The sequence below is a fragment of the Hyperolius riggenbachi genome, chromosome 1 (assembly GCF_040937935.1).
Source record: "Hyperolius riggenbachi isolate aHypRig1 chromosome 1, aHypRig1.pri, whole genome shotgun sequence".
Taxonomy (NCBI): domain Eukaryota; kingdom Metazoa; phylum Chordata; class Amphibia; order Anura; family Hyperoliidae; genus Hyperolius; species Hyperolius riggenbachi.
Genome location: NC_090646.1, coordinates 522397484 through 522417765, shown reverse-complemented (window position 1 = coordinate 522417765; position 20282 = coordinate 522397484). Strand labels below are relative to the sequence as shown.

Here is a 20282-nt window from a genome sequence, read left to right as displayed (position 1 = left end):
TACAATCATTTGATCAATGAAAACAAAGTTTATTTCGCAGTGCATAATTTCTCCAGAAATGCACCATGTCTTCGTATGCAGGAGCAGCGTTCTACCCAGGCTCTTTTAGCCGGGTGCTCCTCCTGGCTAATTTTTGTGAGCACCCGGCTGTCATCAGCTCACCTCCTCACTATTCTTTAAGTAGAGTTGCACTGACCCTGCATTCTCTTGTCGCGCCCCACCCGACTACTTTTTCATGCCACCCAGCAGGAAAAAAATTCTGAGGAGAACACTGCAGTAGAATCCCTTTATAGTAAACTAGTAAACTCCAGAGGACACAGTCAAGTAGTTTATTATATCAGAATTGGTCATACTGATATAGTAAATTTCTGATATAGTGAACTACTACAGGAAGATTACTATAACAAGATTCTACTGTATTACCGTTCAACCACTAGCTTACATAATACTCTTTATATGCATGCGAGGCATAGGACAAGGCTGCAAATAGCAGGTGATGGTCAACCCATTGACCCTTTGTACATCACTACTGTAAGATGTGAAGTCATGTCTTCCCATGCAAACAGAAGAAGGTGAATCAAATCCCCAGGTAAAATGATGCATCAAGTGTGTTGACACTTTTGACTTTAGTATATTTCTGCATAAACATGATTTATTTTCCCAACAATTCCAACCCAACTGGTTTAAAGGTTATTCGAGGTAAAATAATGAACAGAAGCTTTACTTACCTGGGGGCTTCTTCCATCCCCTAGAAGTTTATCGGATTCAGTGCTGAAGTTTGGCTGTCCTCCAGGCTGCCGCTGTCCCCTCCGTATGATTGCCGACCCCGAATGGGTTGTTTGCTTCTGTGCATGCCTCTCACAATCATGCTCTCGTTATCAGGAAGTGTAGAATGCTCCTGGCCATGGGAGCACACATGTGCAGAAGCCCAACAGTCAGCTGGGGTTGGCGATCTTACGACGGGGACAACAGCAGCCTGGAGGACAGCAGAACTTCAGCACTGGACTGGATAAACTTCTAGGGGCTGGAAGAAGCACCAGGTAATTAAAGCTTAACTTTATCTTACCTTGGATACCTTTTAACCTCCCTGGCGTTCAATTTCCCCAGGATTTTTGTGCAAAAAGTGATCCAATTCATTTTCATAACTTTTTTTTTGTATAACTTTCCAAATTGCAAGGGTCTAGTATACAGTGCATGGGAGTATCAACATGTATGGACATCAATACTGTTCACTGCATGTTTTGTAATGACGTGTATAACCATCAATACCGCCAGGGAGGTTAACGGACAACTGAAGTAAGAAGAATATGGAGGCTATCAGATTTATTTGCTTTTAAACAATACCAGTTGCCTGGCAGTCCTTGCCAATCTACTTGGCTGCAGTAGTGTCTAAATAACACCAGAAACAAGCATGCAGCTAATCTTGTCAGATCTGACAATGTCAGAAACACCTGATCGGCATATGCTTGTTCTGTGTCTATGGCTAAAAGTATTAGAGGCAGAGGATCAGCAGGATAGCCAGGAAACTGGTATTGCTTAAACTCTTGCCTACCACCTAACGCAGATAGGTGGTGGCAGAGAGGTTCTGTTGTTCCTCCGTGCCGCTATATGGCGTCAACTCGTGACGTGAAGGAAGGATATCTCAGGACTGAACATTACAAGCATGATAGTTCTAAAACCCTAGTTCAGCTAAGAACATAGATAGAAGATACCCAGAGTTCAGGTTCACATTAAAACACGCCTGAAGAGAGAGGAATATGGAAGCTGCTATAATTACCATTTAAACAATGCACATTGCCTGGCTGTCCTACTGATCATCTGCCTCCAATACAGTTAGCAATAGACCCTGAACAAGCATGAAGATTATATGTTTTTGATTGAAGTCTGATTATCCGCATGCTTGTTTGAGGCATGCGATTCAAACAGAACTGATACCTGAAAGAGCAGCAGGATGTCAGGCAACTGGTTTTGTTTAAAAATAAATACCGGTATAGCATATATGGCAGCATCCATGACCCTCTCACTTCAAGTGTCCTTCAAAAACTTAGTATATCATAAAGTGTGTTTAAACATACCTTCAGAAGCCTTTTAAAACATGCCCTACTGTATCAACAATAAGCACCTTCTGCTGGTCACAGTAAAGCGCCTATAGGTAACATTGTCCTTGAAGCTGTAATGAAAATAATCTGTTTCTCTGCTTTATCTTATGACACACTGAAATAGGTAGAGTAATAACTTTTGAAGGACATTTTTTTTTAAGGCATAAAAAAAAACATGACTGAAATTCTCCCAATTAAGGCTCAGGCAGCAGAACAACTGTAGTGAGAAGAATATGGAGACTACCATACTTATTTCCTTTTAAATAATACCAGTTGCCTAGCAGCCCTGCTGATCTGTTTGACTGCAGTAGTGTCTGAATACCACCAGAAACAAGCATACAGCTAATCTTGTCAGATTTAACAATAATGTGAGAAATACCTAATATGCATGTGCTTGTTTAGGGTGTATGGCTAAAAGTAACAGAGGCAGAGGATCAGCAGGACATCCAGTCAACTGGCAAAGCTTAAAAAATAAATACATATGGCAGTCTCCATATCCTTCTCGCTTCAGTTGCCTGTACAGACGCCAGATGAAACTTGGCCATGGTGGCAGATAACCGTTTCTGATGAAAATCCAGCATGTATATGGCAGCCCGCGATGCTCCCTAACCTCTTGGCCAGTGATCCGCCCTGGTGGATCACTTCGGCCAAGCGACAGCAGATAACATGGTTCTCCACAGTTACCCCGCTGGCTGTGCAACGGTTTTCCTGTACCGCTCTGCAAAGAACAGAACACATTGGTCACCCTTCAAGCAAGCAATGTCTCAGCACAGCCTCTGCCCAGCAATGTCGCCCGAGGGATCTGCTCCAGATCCTCATCAGGCGACATTGATTGAGTGTTAGTACAGGCCTTTAGCCTTAGTTGTTGTATTCAAACTGCAGATAAAAACTTCAGGTGGAGTTGGGCTTTGCACTATGGCAATACTAGCCCTTATTTTACTGGTGAAGGGCACAATGGCATAATCCACTGGATCTCAAACTAACTGGAACAGTACTCTAGTGCACTGTAACACAACTACAAGGGTACAGTATGGCACACAGCTGGTAAACTGCTATGAGATTGCATGGACATGTTGGGTACAACCATCTGGCACCCTACAAGCACTACTCTTAAAAGTAAGGATTGTAGGTAAACTGCAGCAAGGGTAGTGCTGATAGAAGCACTATGAAGAGCACTACAATAACAAAGGTGCTATAAGAGCACCCTCAGGGGCACTATAATATGGATCACACTAGGATATGGAGAAGGCTTAACAATGAAAGACATTACAAGGTGTTGTAATGTACAGGATGTGAACTGGGGACACTATATACCAAAAGGGGTTCTATAACAGGGTGAACATGCTGAAGAAGCGGGAACACTGTTGGGAGCTCCTGACTGACAAGATAAACCACTAGTTGTAAGCAGCTGTGCTACTGCTGTCACTCAGATATACAAATAAAACAATGCAGTGAAGTGACAGCGCAGCACAGATATTTACAACTTGTAGTAATTACACAGTATGGCTTTAAATGCTGCCCATGCGTCTTCACGCAAACAGGAGTCAGAGAAATGTCACAGGTAACATACTAACAGACAAGCGACAAAACATAGCGTTTCTTGCTTATCAATCGAGCCGCTGATGGCTTGATTGATAATATCCGACAGGTCCGATGACCTGCCGGATAGATTCCCCTCTCGATCCCCGCAGGCGGACAATAGCGGGGAATCGAGCGACTGATAAAGAATGCCCGCAGGGACGAGCGGGAATCGATTCGCGCGCAGACGAGCGATGACGTGCTGGCTCGATACCGGCGCATAATCTCACCGTGTATGCCTAGCATAAAGTCAATTCTTCAAACCTTAAAGGGAACCTTAACTGAATGGGGGGTAAAGAGTTTCACTTACCTGGGGCTATTACCAGCCCCCTGCAGCAGTCCTGTGCCCTCAGAGCCGCTTTGGAATCCTCCGGCCCCCTGCTGTCACTTAGTTTTGTTTTTGACGACTCACCAGTCGGCCGTCTGCCATGCGTATTATTGGGCGCATTCCCTACTGCAATTAGCGCTGTTGCGGACCGCAACACGTACAAAAATACGTGTTGCCGCATTCCGCACGTGTAGATTTTGTATTTTTGTACGCGTTGCGGTCCGCAACAGCGCTAATTGCAGTAGGGAATGTGTCCAATAATACGCATGGCGGACGGCCGACTGGTGAGTTGTCAAAAACGAAACTAAGTGACAGCAGGGGGCCGGAGGATTCCAGAGCGGCTCCGAGGGCACAGGACTGCTGCAGGGGGCTGTTAATAGCCCCAGGTAAGTGAAACTCTTTACCCCCCCATTCAGTTAAGGTTCCCTTTAAAATAACTCCAGAATTCTAACAGGCTGTTAATTAACTGCGTGTGAAAATAACTAGAGGAGGTAACTTAAGTAATGAGGAGATAAGATAACTCTCTCACTGTGCCGTGGCAAGTTTTCTCTTGCCTTATTATCTCCAGCATGATCTTAGTGAATTGAGGCCATTGATATGAGAGGGTGCGATGGAAACAAAATGTGACAAATGAACACATGAATGTCTACATAATTTAGAAGCATAGTATTTTTTTATTTCCCCTATACTGATAGTTGTCCTTTGGGGTTTATTTATACTGGGATCCACTGCCATTTCTGGTTTGGCCTTGGCTCCTGTTTTATTGTATAGCCACAGCCTGAATTGCTAAGATTTGGCTGTGTGCCGCAGAAATCTGCAGCATGCCATCCAGATTTGCACCGAAGTCTGATCTGGATGGCAAGCCTCCAGAAGAGATGTGCAGCGTTTCCCCTGCAGCTCGCAAGTGAAGAAACCCTGCAGGTTCGTAAGCAGAATCCCATTACTGATCTAGTATACTGATCTTGCCATTCTAACTACTGTATATTAATTTTGGTTAAAGTGGACCTAAACCCAGGACTTAATCTCTACTCTAAAAGAAAAGCAACAGCATAAAAACCTTTACAAACAAAAAACATTTCTTTGTTACGGTTTACAGATATCGTCAGAGATGGTGCAGAACGGTTAAGGTGCCCATACATCAGGAGATTATGGGCAAATTCGGCAAAGAGACAAATTTATCTCTAATCGAATCTGATTAGAGATAAATTTGTCTGTTCGTCGAAGCTGCCCATATACAGTGGCTTGCAAAAGTATTCGGCCCCCTTTAAGTTTTCCGTATTTTGTCACATTACAGCCACAAACTTGAATCAATTTTATTGGAATTCCACGTGAAAGACCAACACAAAGTGGTGTACATGTGAGAAGTAGAACGAAAATCATACATGATGATTCCAAACATTTTTTTTTTTTACAAATAAATAACTGCAAAGTGGGGTGTGCATAATTATTTGGCCCCCCGAGCCAATACTTTGTAGAACCCCCTTTTGCTGCAATTACAGCTGCCAGTCTTTTGGGGTATGTCTCTAGCAGCTTTGCACATCTAGAGACTGAAATCCTTGCCCATTCTTCTTTGCAAAACAGCTTCAGCTCAGTCAGATTAGATGGACAGTGTTTAACAGCAGCTTTCAGATCTTGCCACAGATTCTCGATTGGATTTAGATCTGGACTGTTTGTGGCAGTAATGTGACAAAATGTGGAAAACTTTAAGGGGGCCGAATACTTTTGCAAGCCACTGTACTGCAAGCTGTTTCCCATCAGATTTCAGCATGAAATCTTAAAGAGAACCCGATGTGGATCTTCAGGGGGCAGATGGGACAGAGCCATGTTCTCTGCCTAATGGCATGCCTCTGTGTCCCCCAACCGCCGCTCTCTGCCCCCGTCCACGCAATAGGGGGTTTCGTCGTTTGTTCTGAAATCGGCCGCCGTACCACCGAATAACCAACTTCAGCCCATCATCTTGCACCAGGCGTAATCAACTAACACGACCAATTTCAGCCCAAAATGAGTTGTACCGTCGAATGGTCCTGCACTTGGTTCCATCGATTTTCAACCAAATCGATAATAATCGAATTGGTTGGTTGATTGGCTGCCCAAAATCACCTGATGTATGGGCACCTTTACTCCCTGGTTTGCAGGGAGCACATACAGGATTACCTCCTGTGGTTACATATAGCCTCTGAACTGGGCAGTGTGGCACAGATCACAGAGAGGTGTCAGCTCATATTACAGTGATTTATTACTTCCAGATAAGAGAGAATTAGACAGCCTGTTATCTCCAAATACAAACAGGGTTAGTTTTTCTGTGTTTATCTTAATTCCTATGCATTAACCAGCCGGGCGGTATGGACGAGCTCAGCTCCTCCATCACCGCCGGAGGCTGCCGCTCAGGCCCTGCTGGGCCGATTTTCATCAAATAAAAAGCAGCACACGCAGCCGGCACTTTGCCAGCCGCGTGTGCTGCCTGATCGCCGCCGCAGCGCGGCGATCCGCCGCGTGCAGCGGCGAAAGAGGGTCCCCCCAGCCGCCTGAGCCCAGCGTAGCCGGAACAAAAAGTTCCGGCCAGCGCTAAGGGCTGGATCGGAGGCGGCTGACGTCAGGACGTCGGCTGACGTCCATGACGTCACTCCGCTCGTCGCCATGGCAACGAGGTAAGCGAAACACGGAAGGCCGCTCATTGCGGCCTTCCGTGTTACTTCTGGCCGCCGGAGGCGATCAGAAGAACGCCTCCGGAGCGCCCTCTAGTGGGCCTTTATGCAGCCAACTTTCAGTTGGCTGCATGAAATAGTTTTTTTTTTAATTAAAATAAAAACCCTCCCGCAGCCGCCCTGGCGATCTTAATAGAACGCCAGGGTGGTTAAGGCCCATAGCCCATACACACGTCCGTTTTTTTGCGAACGACGGGTCGTTTAAACGACCCGTCGTTCAGTTGTTCGCCCGCTAAATCGGGCGGATCGCTCAGACGCAAACTCACTCTTATCACGCGAACGACAGTCTGTACACACGCCCGATTTAGCGGGCGAACGACGGGTCGTTCAAACGACCTGTCGTTCGCAAAAAAAAAAAGACGTGTTTATGGGCCTTAAGTTAAGATCCTCTTAAGCCCCATCTACACCATACAATGTTTTTGTCCGATTCGATTCCATTCATTGATTTGATTCAATCCGACATGTCCAATCACAATGGCAAACTGAATCGAATCCCGATCGGACATGTCTGATTGAATCGAATCAATGAATCGAACAAAAATGTATATGGTGTAGATGGGGCTTAAGCCTTGCTGAAACTAAGCAGCAGTTGCTAAAGCAATATAGAAACTCAGGAAAATGTTTATGGTGGTCATCCAGTAACAGCCATTTTCATGTAATCAATAAATATTTTTATTTTATTTTAGACACTACCTTTTGATTATTTCTCCACATAATCACCCTTTATTTAAGCATTTATCATATTTTTGTTTTTTTAAAAGGTTTTCAATCATCTCATCCCTTTGTTGTAGCAGCATCGGTAGGAATTGGGGATGGGGACTTCATGTTAATGCTGCTGAACAAACAGGTCTGGTTCACACTGCAGGAGCTTTTTGAGCACTAGCAATTTGAAAAGCTCTAATGCATTGCTATGGGGGATTTTTATAAAATCACATCACTCCAGTGAGAACACACACATAGGATAACATTAGCAAGAGTTTTTCAAATCACAAGTGCTCAGAAAAAGCTCTTGCAGTGTGAACCTGCCCTTACGAGGGTTCTGCAGTCATGTTTGAAGTGACACCAGGGCCCATATGCAATTGATTTTTTCACCTGAGTTATCTCCTAGGAGACAATTTTCATCTTTTCTGTACACTAAATTTCCAACAGTTTACATTTGAAAATGTACCCAAACGTTGCTGAAAATGTACTATCACATTTATTTTGAGTATTTTCTTGCTTGCTAGCGACTTAAAAGGCATTTTATAACAAATTGTAAAAATATCACCTAGGAGAAAACTCAGGTGAAAAAGAGAATTGCATATGGCCCCAGGAGAGAAGAGAGTACCCAACAATCCCCATGAAGACATGCAAGCAGCATAAAGTGTTTTATTAAGTGGAAATAGGAGTACAGCTCAGGTGGCAGGAAGATACAATACTAACGAACAAACCAGCTTGTGGAGTCGGAGTCGGGCAATTTTGGGTGCCTGGAGTTGGAGTCGGGAAAAAATGCACCGACTCCGACTCCTAATGAATTTGTTACTGTAATTAAAATAGAAAATATGATAAAATGTTCTATTTCTCAGATAATAGTCATTAAAAATAATGTATATATACAGTAATAGCTGTGCTTAGTCCACAAAAATGAAATAAACCAATCAAAATTAGTTACTTGTGCTGCTTCAATAAAGCAGTCACCGTATTTTTAAGGTACATATCTGATTGTGACTGTATATATGATGTGTACACAGGAATCTCTTATATATACACTAAATAACATCTATGCTGTAAGAATAAAGCCTGATGTGTAGCTGTGTCACTAATAGAGATGGTCAATGAGATGGAAATAATTCTGCACTGATGCTGATTTATGCAAATGTATGCACTCCCTTTGCTGATGAAATCAAATAATTTGAAATGTTGTTAAAATTTGGTTTGGGGACTACAAATTAAAGGGTACCTGAGACGGATGAAAAGTAAAGTTTTATACATACCTGGGGCTTCCTCCAGCCCCCTTCAGGCTAATCAGTCCCTCGCTGTCCTCCACCACCTGGATCTTCTGCTACGAGTCCTGGTAATTCAGCCAGTCAGCGATGTCCGGCCGCATGCCGCTCCCACAGCCAGGAACATTCTGCACCTGCGCAATAGTGCTGCACAGGTGTAGTATGCTCCTGGCGGCGGAGTGTGTGCATGCGCACTACGCCCGACTGGCTCAAGTACCTGGACTTATAGCAGAAGATCCAGGTGGTGGAGGAGGACAGCAAGGGACTGATTATCCTGAAGGCAGCTGGAGGAAGCCCCAGGTATGTATAAAACTTTAATTTCATCTGTCTCAGGTTTACTTTGTTACACAGTAGTACTATACTCTACATTTGCACTCCCCACAGAGCTGCAGGGAATCCACTGAGAATGCTGTGCACATTGAACACAGAGGTGTTGTCTGTCACCCATAAACCTTGTTCAGATTGTGCATGAAGAATGTGTAATAGAGGAAGAATCTCCTCATTCCCCTGCAGAGTACCTGCACATCATTCTTACATGTACCCACACTTACATTGCCTAGGGCCTGATAGATGTTCTTTGTTCCGGTTTGTACCTTTTACAAGTACTCTTACCAAGGACTAGTTTTAGTCTAAATGGAATAAATATAGTAGTCTACATATCCTTCTCACTTCAGTTGTCTTGTAAAATTCCTAAGCGTTGGCAGTTAAGTGACGAATTTCATGTTACATACTTTTAATCAACAAAATTGTAATATGCAAATTAGAGGAGTCTGAGTCGGTGGAATCCTAAACTGAGGAGTCGGAGTCGGTGGATTTTTGGACCGACTCCACAGCCCTGGAACAAACGAAAAAAAAAAGAATACATATGTAGCACAGGGTTGGAGAAATACCAGAAGAAAGGCAGCAAAGGCTCATTAAAATCTGCAGCTGTTTCTCAACGTGTGATTTTTTTTTCTCCTTAAAGCGGAATATAACCCAGCATTTCAACTTTGCGCTAAAACATTATTTACAGCATATTATATGCAACCAGCAATTTTTTTTTACTAGACCAGCATTGGAAGGGTTACACACAGAGCTTTAAAGTTCTGTGGAGAGAAATGCAGACGCATCCGAAGTTTATATAGATACATTTAAGTAAACACAATGTAACAAGTGTGGAATGTGAAACACACTCTGACTGTGCAGGAGCTGGAGGACAGCCAGAGAGTGAGTCACATTCCACACTTGTTACATTGTGTTTACTTAAATGTATCTATCTAAACTTCGGATGCATCTGCATTTCTCTCCACAGAACTTTAAAGGGGAACTTCAGCCTACACAAACATACTGTCATCAAGTTACATTAGTTATGTTAATTAGGATAGGTAATATAATCTCTTACCCAACCTGTTTTAAAAGAACAGGCAAATGTTTGTTATTCATGGGGGCTGCCATCTTTGTCATGGGGGCAGCCATCTTTTTGGTTGAAAGGAGGTGACAAGGAGAAGGAGACACAGTTCCAACTGTCCTGTGTCCTGATTACCCCTCCCAGCTCAAATTGTAAGAAAAAAAAAAAAATGCACCAAAACAGCAGAACGAGAACAACAAAATCAGAAATCCCATCATGCTTTGCACAGCATCAGGGGAAAAAAGCCCAGGCAGTTTTCTTCTGTGCAGCTAAAAATGAGGCTTGTATAAGATAAACAAAGTTCTGATGCTGTGAAACTGTTAAAGAAACACCAGGCCTTTTCAGTGCTGCTGAGTCTATTTTTAGTCCAGAGGTTAACTTTAAAGCTCTGTGTGTAACCCTTCCAATGCTGGTCTAGTAAAAAAAAAAAAAATGCTGGTTGCATATAATATGCTGTAAATAATGCTTTAGAGCAAAGTTGAAATTCTGGGTTATATTCCGTTTTAAGTTATAAATGAAGATTACAATTATTTCTTACTAGTTTCTGATTTCCTTATTAATTTGCCCATCTATGATGTTGCCCTTTACTATAATCCTCGGCAATGTTAGCTGCATAGAACACATGGCAACCCATGTACAATCATTAAATATTACAAAAGTTATATAATCAAAGATGAGGTTTAACCACTTCACCACTGAGGGGTTTTACCCCCTGACCACCAGAGCAATTTTCACCTTTCAGCGCTCCTTCCATTCATTCGTCTATAACTTTATCATTACTTATCGCAATGAAATGAACTATATCTTGTTTTTTCCGCCACCAATTAGGCTTTCTTTAGGTGGGACATTATGCCAAGAATTATTTTTTTCTAAATGTGTTTTAATGGGAAAATAGGAAAAATGTGGGGAAAAAAAAATTATTTTTCAGTTTTCGGCCATTATAGTTTTTAAATAATGCATGCTACTGTAATTAAAACCCATGAAATTTATGTGCCCTTTTGTCCCGGTTATAAAACCGTTTAAATTATGTCCCTATCACAATGTTTGGCGCCAATATTTCATTTGGAAATAAAGGTGCATTTTTTTCAGTTTTGCGTCCATCCCTAATTACAAGCCCATAGTTTATAAAGTAACAGTGTTATACCCTCTTGACTTAAATATTTAAAAAGTTCAGTCCCTAAGGTAACTAATTATGTATTTTTTTTAATTGTAAATTTTTGAATTTTTTTTTAATTACAAAAAAAAAAAAAATGGGGAGTGTGGGAGGTAATGAGTTAATTTTGTGTGTAAAAGTCATTTATTTGTATGTGAAAAATGTGTAGGGTGTAGTTTACTATTTGGCCACAAGATGGCCACAGTAACTTTTTGCTTTATTGCGACCTCCAAGCCTCCTTCCGGAAGCTTGGAGGAAGAATAAGGAGGCTGGACACGTGAGTTTCTTCTCACAATGATCGCGCTGCCCATAGGAGAGCAGCGGGTCATTGTGGGGCTTAGATCAACGAACGGGAATGGATTTTCCCGTTCATTGATCTCCGGGCGAGCGGGCGGCGGCGGTTTTACTAGCGGCGGGCGGCGTGTTTACGAGCGGGAGCGCGGACAGCGTCGGGAACGCGGAAAGTACGTGTTTCTCCGTCCCTGGTTTTTAAAGGATGGAAAAAGGGGCGGAGAAATACGTACGCGCGGGGGTAAAGTGGTTAAATTGTATCTGTGAACGTCAAAATTGGTCAGAAACTAAAATCCAGCGGTGTATTGTTATAAACAGTTTCCAGTCTTTCTTGAAATCCTGATCCGATTGTTGAGAGCCGAGTGCTGTACAAACACCTCACTCTGCTTTAGCAAAGCATCATATCTGTTGCTATGAGGAGGGACAACGTGCGGTGCACGGAGTATCTTCGACTGGGAGAGATATGGAGGGGATCGTCTGCTGATTACTGCCTAAAGTTCCTGCATGCTGGATAATTAAAGGTGGCCACTAGCGATCCAATTTCTAGCCAAAAATCATTTGAGCAATCAGTTAATTCTGATTGGAAGTGAAATCGTTCACTACAACATTAATGAACCAATCTTTGTTTCTTATCTATCACAACCTAAAAGAAAATCCAAATCCAATCGGACGACTATTCGTAATCGATTGTGCCCATCAATGGAGATTATTTACAACCAGTGCGATCAGAATTTCTGATCGCTCAAATGATTTTTCGCTAGAAATTGGACCTTTAGTGGCCACCTTAAGCTACCTAAGCAGACTCCTGTATGCATGCTAGATTCTCAGCCAAGATGGCCCTGACCAGTCTAGCCTGTGTATGAGGCTTGGTCCGTCACATCCCACTCTAAGCTACTCCATGGAACAGAACATGCTGCTCGGCCAGGAGAGGAGCAGCGTGTCTGTACAGTGTTTATTCCTAAAGTATTGCACTGAACACTCCTCAACAATCATTTTGAGTATCAATATTTTCAGGTAGCTTTAAAGCCTCATACATACCCCTCAGCCAGTAGTCAGGCATGTGCACAGAGGACCCCGACCAGTGATGGCCGCTCATCATGTGATCCGCCCAGCAGATCAACTTGGCCGAGCGGTGGCCAACTTCTTTGAAGACTCCGCTCCCACGCCCGCCGCATGACATCACTCACCACCCGGAAGGCAAAGGTGACATCAGTTGTAATGCCTGGTACACACCATACATTTTCTCACCAGATAGATGGTCCAAATTTCTGACAGGTCCGATCTGATTTCTGATCACTTCTCTAATCAATTTTCCGATCACTCTTATACAAAAGCGATCAGAAAAGCAATCGGAAATCAGATCGGACCTGTCGATCGGGCCTTAGCTATTGGACCATCTATCTGGCGAGAAATTGCATGGCATGTACCAGGTGTGCACACACCTTGAGACAGCTAAACACTGTACGTGGACAACAATAAGCCAAACATGCATAGATAACAGACAATGGCAAATGTTTAATGACAACAGACAACAGACACAGTAACAGACAATAGCAAAAATGTTCAAACTAGTTAAGATTCTTCTGGCCAACAATGAACGATGACTATAAATGCTTGTTATCCACCCTAGAGCTAACAAATAAGGGAAAGACTCAAACAATCATTTACTGAAGTTTCACTCAGTGTACTTTTTATGAGGACCATTAAAAGGTACGACTATGATGTACATATGATGGAGATGGTTTAGGTGAACCAGCAAGAAAGTCCACAGGGAAATACTTCTACCATCAGGGGTGGACAGCACGCTCTGGCTTTCAAGTGGGTTGTAGTAATAATGAGCCAACTGTTCAGCCAGTTAGAATGCTTGTTGTTCTCTATGAACAAGACCCTCTGAGGGACAGTTAGTGGCATAAATATATGTTCTGTAAAAATGCTGCAGAAAATGTCAGCACCAAATAGATAGTAAATAATAATATTCAGAAACATTGGATACTGTGAACCTCAGAATCTGCACCGCTTCATGAAACAAACAACTCTCGTCTATTCATCAGCATGAGTTCATTTATAGCAAGTCAGATTAAAAAGTAAGTATTCCTGTATTCTCTCAATTATAACTCATATGACAAAGAAAGGGACAAGAAATCACCACTTTTCTGTCCACCACCCTTTCTCATGAACACAGCAGGCAATACACAAATTATTAGCAGATGCACTATTTTTATTGCCTCTCTGTCCAGGCAGTTACTGTGCGAGATCCCCCCCCCCCCCTCTCTAAGCACAGCGTAGGGGGCGCTCCAAATCCTGCCCCTGCAATGTATAGCAATGTCACAGTATGTACAGATATATGGAGAGCTGCTGTCACCTGTCCTGACACTGCCTCTATACATATTATACACAAGAACCTCCTGCCACGAGCTGGCAGGAGGTTCTTGTGTATAATATGTAGAGAGGCAGCTCACCCTGTGACTAGTACAGGCGAAGCCAGTCAGCTCGCCATACAGCAACACAAAGCCCCGTGGCACCGTCCCTTACCTACCTTTATTGTTCTGTCCATTGTGTGACGCTGCGACATCACCTGGGGGGGACAAAGGAAAAGATCTCCTCACAGCCTGGAACAATACATGAGGCCGACGTTTGGGTCCCCCATACGTCACTGCAGTGAGGGGGAGGGGACAGGAGGCGGAGGAACCGGAGAAGACACCGGAGCTGCAAAAAGGCCTCCTCTTACCACTTCACCTCCCTATCTGCGCGACCATAGCAATGCCGGTGTCGTTTTCACATATACAATGCTGTAACTCTCGCCAGACTGCAGAGTTCGCAGCTCCAAGTCGCGTACTACGCCATGTAGTAAACCTGAAAGCGAGTCCGCTTGTATGTTACTCGCCGATTAGGAGATAAAAGTAGAAAGGCATTTTGCTTAGATGCCTTTGCGCGCCACATATGAGGAAGGCCAGCTTCTTAGCTCCATAGTGAGGGGAGGTTTTAAGGGTCCTCCTTTGCTAAAGGACGCACACTTATGAGGAAGTAGACGAATGTTTGGCTGCTGGATTAGAAAGAAAGATGTCATTTTCTCAAGCAATTAGCAAAAGGGATAGCTTTGTGGAATTCTAATGCGTACTGCTATCATGGTTTTAACAGGAAAATTCCATTCATTTCTGTACCCTGCAAGGAAAAATGAGAACGTTATTTCAGAAATTAGTAGCAGGAGGGTATTGTACTGTGTTAGCCATCAGTAAAAGCAGCAGAAACAGGATTTAAGCCCGACAAAGGCTGCAAAGCCAAAAGCTTGCTTATTCTTATTCCTTTTAGTTAGCCAATAAATAGTATCATCCTGATATAAAACTTCTTGCTTATTTCAGAATGCCAGTGTTATAAAGTTAGAACTAAAATATAAAAAGTAAGGAATGTTTATTCATAAAAGAGGGAGTATGCTTCATTTAGTCGTAGATCGCCGATCAAAGATAGGTATATAAAGCATGTTTATTTAAAAAAAACATGAATAATTTCTCACGACTCCTGGCTTAATCAGGTGTACAAAAATATGAAACAATAATGCAGACAATGTAAACGTAAACATTTTATAATATAATACAGGAACCATATACAGTAAAGGTGAACATTTTTACATAACTATGAAAGTGACAATTATTGTCTCCATTAGTTTACATTTCTCCCCTTATTTTTTTTGTGCGTGTATTGTGTATCTTAAAGGGACCCCGAGCAGTAAAAAGAAATGAAATTGGTACTTACCTGGAGCTTTCCCTAGCCCACCGTAGGTCGGGAGGTCCCCCGGCGTCCTCCTGGCTCCTCTCCCGGTCCCACCACCGCATACCGCACCGGCAACACCCGGGTCGGGTGTCGGGCTCCCACTTCCTTAACAGAGACGCTCTTCGTCATCACGGCAGCCGGCGTGACAGTACTGCGCATGTGGGGTTTAATCGCGCATGCGCAGTACTGGCACGCCGGCCGCCGTGATGACGAAGAGCGTCACTGTTAAGGAAGTGGGAGCCCGACACCCGGCTCAGGTGTCACCGGTGCGGTATGTGGTGGAGGGACCGGAAAAGGAGCCAGGAGGACGCCGGAGGACCTCCCGATCTACGGTGGGCTGGAGAAAGCCCCAGGTAAGTACCAATTTTGTTTATTTTTACTGCTCGGGTCCCTTTAAAATGGGAGTATCATTGTCTGCTGCCAATCCCTGAATTATAGAATGTAAAACAAATGCTTCTAAGAAGCCTCTAGTTGTTATAAACCTACATCTTCGGCTTGGTTAAGGTGTACAGTTCTGCAACGGTAAATTATAATGAACAGTTCGGTCAGGTGATAAATATGTAAGTCTTTTATTTGCTGGATCATTATGTGCTAAAGCAGGATGTGATCACAGCAAATCAGAGCTTTACAAATCTATCAGCTGCTCAATCAAATCACCTAAGTTCTCCTAAATATAAGCATCACTATGTATATCCAGAAACCAAGATACCTGTCCAAAACACAACCTTTGTTCTGTTAATGATCTCTTATTCACCCTAGTCACCTATTTCTGCTAATACATTCTTCTTTCTTTGGAATTCCTTCTCTAAAGTTAGGTTTGCACTGGGGAGTTGCGTTTGTTTGTTAGGCGGGCAATGCAACGCATACAGTAAAGCATACAGTTCATGAAAGATATGCTTCACTGCATCTGTACATGTGCTCATTGTAACATTCAGAATCAGCTTTATTCGCTAAGCATGATTGGTTAGTACCAGGGATCGGTTTTGGCACAAACAGGGAATATACAAACAGCATATATAAAAAAACAACATTTTGCCTTCTTAAAACAAAGTATTTGCAATTATTCAGGTTGGAGTGAGCTCTGAGGTGTCCCACAGTGCATCACTGCTGAATATGCAAACCATCTCTGGTGTCCCTGATAGCTAAACACACCTTCCGAACCTCTGGAATGGAATCATTAGTCAGCTTGCTATTAATATAGAACCAAATTAATACAAAATCCTTTCCGGTGTTCCCCCGGAGGGGAACCTCCCCCTTTGCCTTCAGCGCAGGGGGCTTTGGGGTCCTCCGACACCCGAAGGATTGGAGGACCCCAATGTGCCACGTGGTTTCCCACTGGCCAGGGTCGGCTCCCCCGAGAGGTAGCCTCAAGTCGGGGACCGGAGTCCCCAGTGCCAGCAAGCTGGCCCCGACCTTGCGGGGGGTGTGTGCTTGTGCACGTGTGCGGCGGGTGTGTGCTTGTGCACGTGTGCGGCGGGTGCGCGCATGCGCAGTGTCAGGCAGCGGGTGCGTGCTTGTGCACGTGTGCGTCGGGTGCGTGCTTGTGCACGTGTGCGGCGGGTGCGCGCATGCGCAGTGTCAGGCAGCGGGTGCGTGCTTGTGCACGTGTGCGGCGGGTGCGTGCTTGTGCACGTGTGCGGCGGGTGCGTGCATGCGCAGTGTCAGGCAGCGGGTGCGTGCTTGTGCACGTGTGTGGCGGGTGCGTGCATGCGCAGTGTCAGGTAGCGGGTGCGTGCTTGTGCACGTGTGCGGCGGGTGCGCGCATGCGCAGTGTCAGGCAGCGAGTGCGTGCTTGTGCACGTGTGCGGCGGGTGCGTGCTTGTGCACGCGTTTTATTATTATTCCGCTCTCTCACTTGCCAAAAGGCCGAGGAGCTGCATTAGTTGGCTAAGCATACAGGTAGTACAGACCATAGTGCCTTACTCTGCCACGGGGTTTCCCAGGCTCTGGGTTTTTCAGGCACTCCTGGATCGCCACTTCCAGGGGCAGTACACCTAAGCAAAGCCTTTGCCTCGACCATGGTAGATCCGTTCGTGCAGACAGGATCAAGGGAACGTAAGAGCAACAGTGGACACCCGTACTAGAGGATTTGGGGGCGTCCCTCCCCCTCCTTACTCGTTTGAGGTGCCCCTAACCCCCCCCCCCCCCTTTTAAAGGATACCACAGCCCAAAGGCTGTGGTAAAATCAAAGTTGCAATGTGGAGGGAAAGAAAGATACATACTTACCGCTTCCCTCGTTCCCTGCCGACGGGTCCCGCTCATCTGTTACAGCTCCCGGTACCGACCCGACTCTCCTGACCCTTCACCCGGACATACTGTGCTGCGCATGCGCAGTATGTCACTATACTCTTCGCTTCTGCCGTCGCATCGTGACGGCAGAAGTACGGACACTCCCCCGCCTCCTCCTCTCCCAGCGTGTGCGCTCCAATCTAAAGCTAGCGTGACATGCTGGCTGGAGTTCGCACTGGGATAATCGATGTGGAGAGAGCGGAGGGGGAGTAAGTTAAAAAAAAGACACTGCCTGCTGGAGGGAGGGAGCGAGTGAGTGGGCGGGCGAGTGGGCGGGCAGGCAGCGAGTGGGCGGCGAGCAGGCAGCGGCAGTACAGCCCAACCATTCTGTACATAGATGCAATGACATCTATGGTACAGCGAGAAAATTGTCCCCACATTTATCTCTGCATATGTGCATGTATATACATGTGTATATATACATGTACACACATATGCAGAGATAAATGTGGGGATAATTTTCTCGCTGTACCATAGATGTCATTGCATCTATGTACAGAATGGTTGGGCTGTACTGCCGCTGCCTGCTCGCCGCCCACTCGCTGCCTGCCCGCCCACTCGCCCGCCCACTCACTCGCTCCCTCCCTCCAGCCGGCAGTGTCTTTTTTTTTAACTTACTCCCCCTCCGCTCTCTCCACATCGATTATCCCAGTGCGAACTCCAGCCAGCATGTCACGCTAGCTTTAGATTGGAGCGCACACGCTGGGAGAGGAGGAGGCGGGGGAGTGTCCGTACTTCTGCCGTCACGATGCGACGGCAGAAGCGAAGAGTATAGTGACATACTGCGCATGCGCAGCACAGTATGTCCGGGTGAAGGGTCAGGAGAGTCGGGTCGGTACCGGGAGCTGTAACAGATGAGCGGGACCCGTCGGCAGGGAACGAGGGAAGCGGTAAGTATGTATCTTTCTTTCCCTCCACATTGCAACTTTGATTTTACCACAGCCTTTGGGCTGTGGTATCCTTTAAGGTTGTCGGAGCTTACTTCGGGCCCGTCCCGCCCCTGAAACTGATAAAAACAGATACTACTACTTGATCTTAGCCAAAAGGCAGAACATGCTGTTTTGGATTGGTTCATCCTCAGTGCATGGCAAGGATTAATATGGCTCTATGAGGTAGGACTTGAAACACCCAGTTACAGATTGCCCAGCAAGCTTTTGGTGAACCAGAACTCCTAGGAGTGTGTAAGGGACTGAAAGAGACCAAAAAAACCCTCTTACTAAAATGGTATGCAAAACAGAAACATGCCTTCTTAGAACATAAGGTATTTGCACTTATTCAGGTTGTGAGTGAGCTCTGAGGTGTCCCACAGTGCATCACTGCTGAATATGCAAATCATCTCTTTGTTGTTTAGTAGTGATGCACTGTGGGACACCTCCGAGCTCACTCCGACCTGAATAACCGCAAATACCTTCTGTTTTAAGAGTTCTGTAAGCAGGGCCAGCCTTAGGTTTCACAGCGCCCCGAGCGTAACCAGACTTTGGTGCCCCCCCCTATTCATCCTCTTCGCACGCGCACACACACACACACAGGCCCATATGCAATTCACCTTTTATCCTGAGTTATCTTGTACGAGATAATTTTCATCTTCACTTTAAAATAACTTTTTAGGTATTTTACGTTTGAAAAAGTACTTAAAAGTTGTTGAAAAAGTGCTATCAAAATTATTGTATTTTCTTGCATACTTGTGGTTTAAAATGCATTTTATGACAAGGTGTAAAAATATCACCTACGAGAAAACTCAGGAGAAAAAGTGAATTGCATCGGGGCCACTAACTTTTGTTTTAGCACAAATAAAGAGTAACAGCAACAACCAAAAAACAGTCTTACATGTTTATGGAAACATGCTCTAACATCATTGTAACAGTTTACAAAACTTGGAATTGGAATTTGAAAATGATAGAATTTCTACATGAAATGGTTATTTTTCAAAAAACAGCACAAGATCTGCAGAAAAGATGACTACTGATAATAATAAACACAGGACTGAGGTCTGCTTTACAAAAACAATACACTTTGTGAGAAATGCCTTAAAAGTCAACAAAGTGTGCTAAATTAGGTTTAATTAAAACAAAACTTTTCGTGCTTTTATGCTTGCAAATTCATCAATTGCATTATTGAAATCCAATGAATGTAATATATCATTTTCAATGGATAAAACTGCAAGTGAAGACAATCTTTCCTGAGACATTGTGGACTGCAAGTAGGACTTAATCAGTTTTAGCTTAGAAAAGCTGCAGTCTCCAGAACTACTGAAATGGGAATGGTTAGCAGGATTTGCAGGGCTATCCATGTGTTTGAAAACATGTGCGTGAGGTGATTGCCGGCAACAAAATTGAGAACCTGCTTTGGTGTTTTTGTTTCTTCACTAAGGACAGTTTGAATGTGCCTGAGTTCATCAGATAGTTCAGCACCATTTATGTCAGATTTGCTCCCACATGTCAAAGATCTTTGCAACTGTAAGCAGCATTCTTCCAGCTCATTTCTTGGTGGAAGGTTTTTTATATTGTATAGAAATCCCCAAATTTGATTGTGATGTTCCAGCTGACCAAAACGTTCCTCTAAAGAGATAATAGCTGTGTCCACAACAACATAGAAGAAGTTGGCCTTGAATTCTTGTGTTGGGTCTGTTATAGGCTGGTCATTTCCTCCATAATTAAAGAAGGACTTTTTGATTCGAACACGGGACATGCTCTTGAAAACAG

General features: G+C 44.3%; 1 protein-coding gene across 2 annotated transcripts in view; it reads right to left on the bottom strand.

The window, feature by feature from the left end:
- Positions 1-14282, bottom strand: part of MAPKAPK5 (MAPK activated protein kinase 5) — a 75595-nt gene extending 61313 nt beyond the window's left edge. For both annotated transcript variants that reach the window (XM_068245691.1, XM_068245702.1), the window contains exon 1: positions 14060-14282. In XM_068245691.1, the coding sequence (XP_068101792.1) occupies positions 14060-14095 (36 nt within the window). In that variant the 5' untranslated portion in view covers positions 14096-14282. The remainder of the gene's footprint in view (positions 1-14059) is intronic.
- Between the last annotated feature and the right edge of the window lie 6000 nt (positions 14283-20282).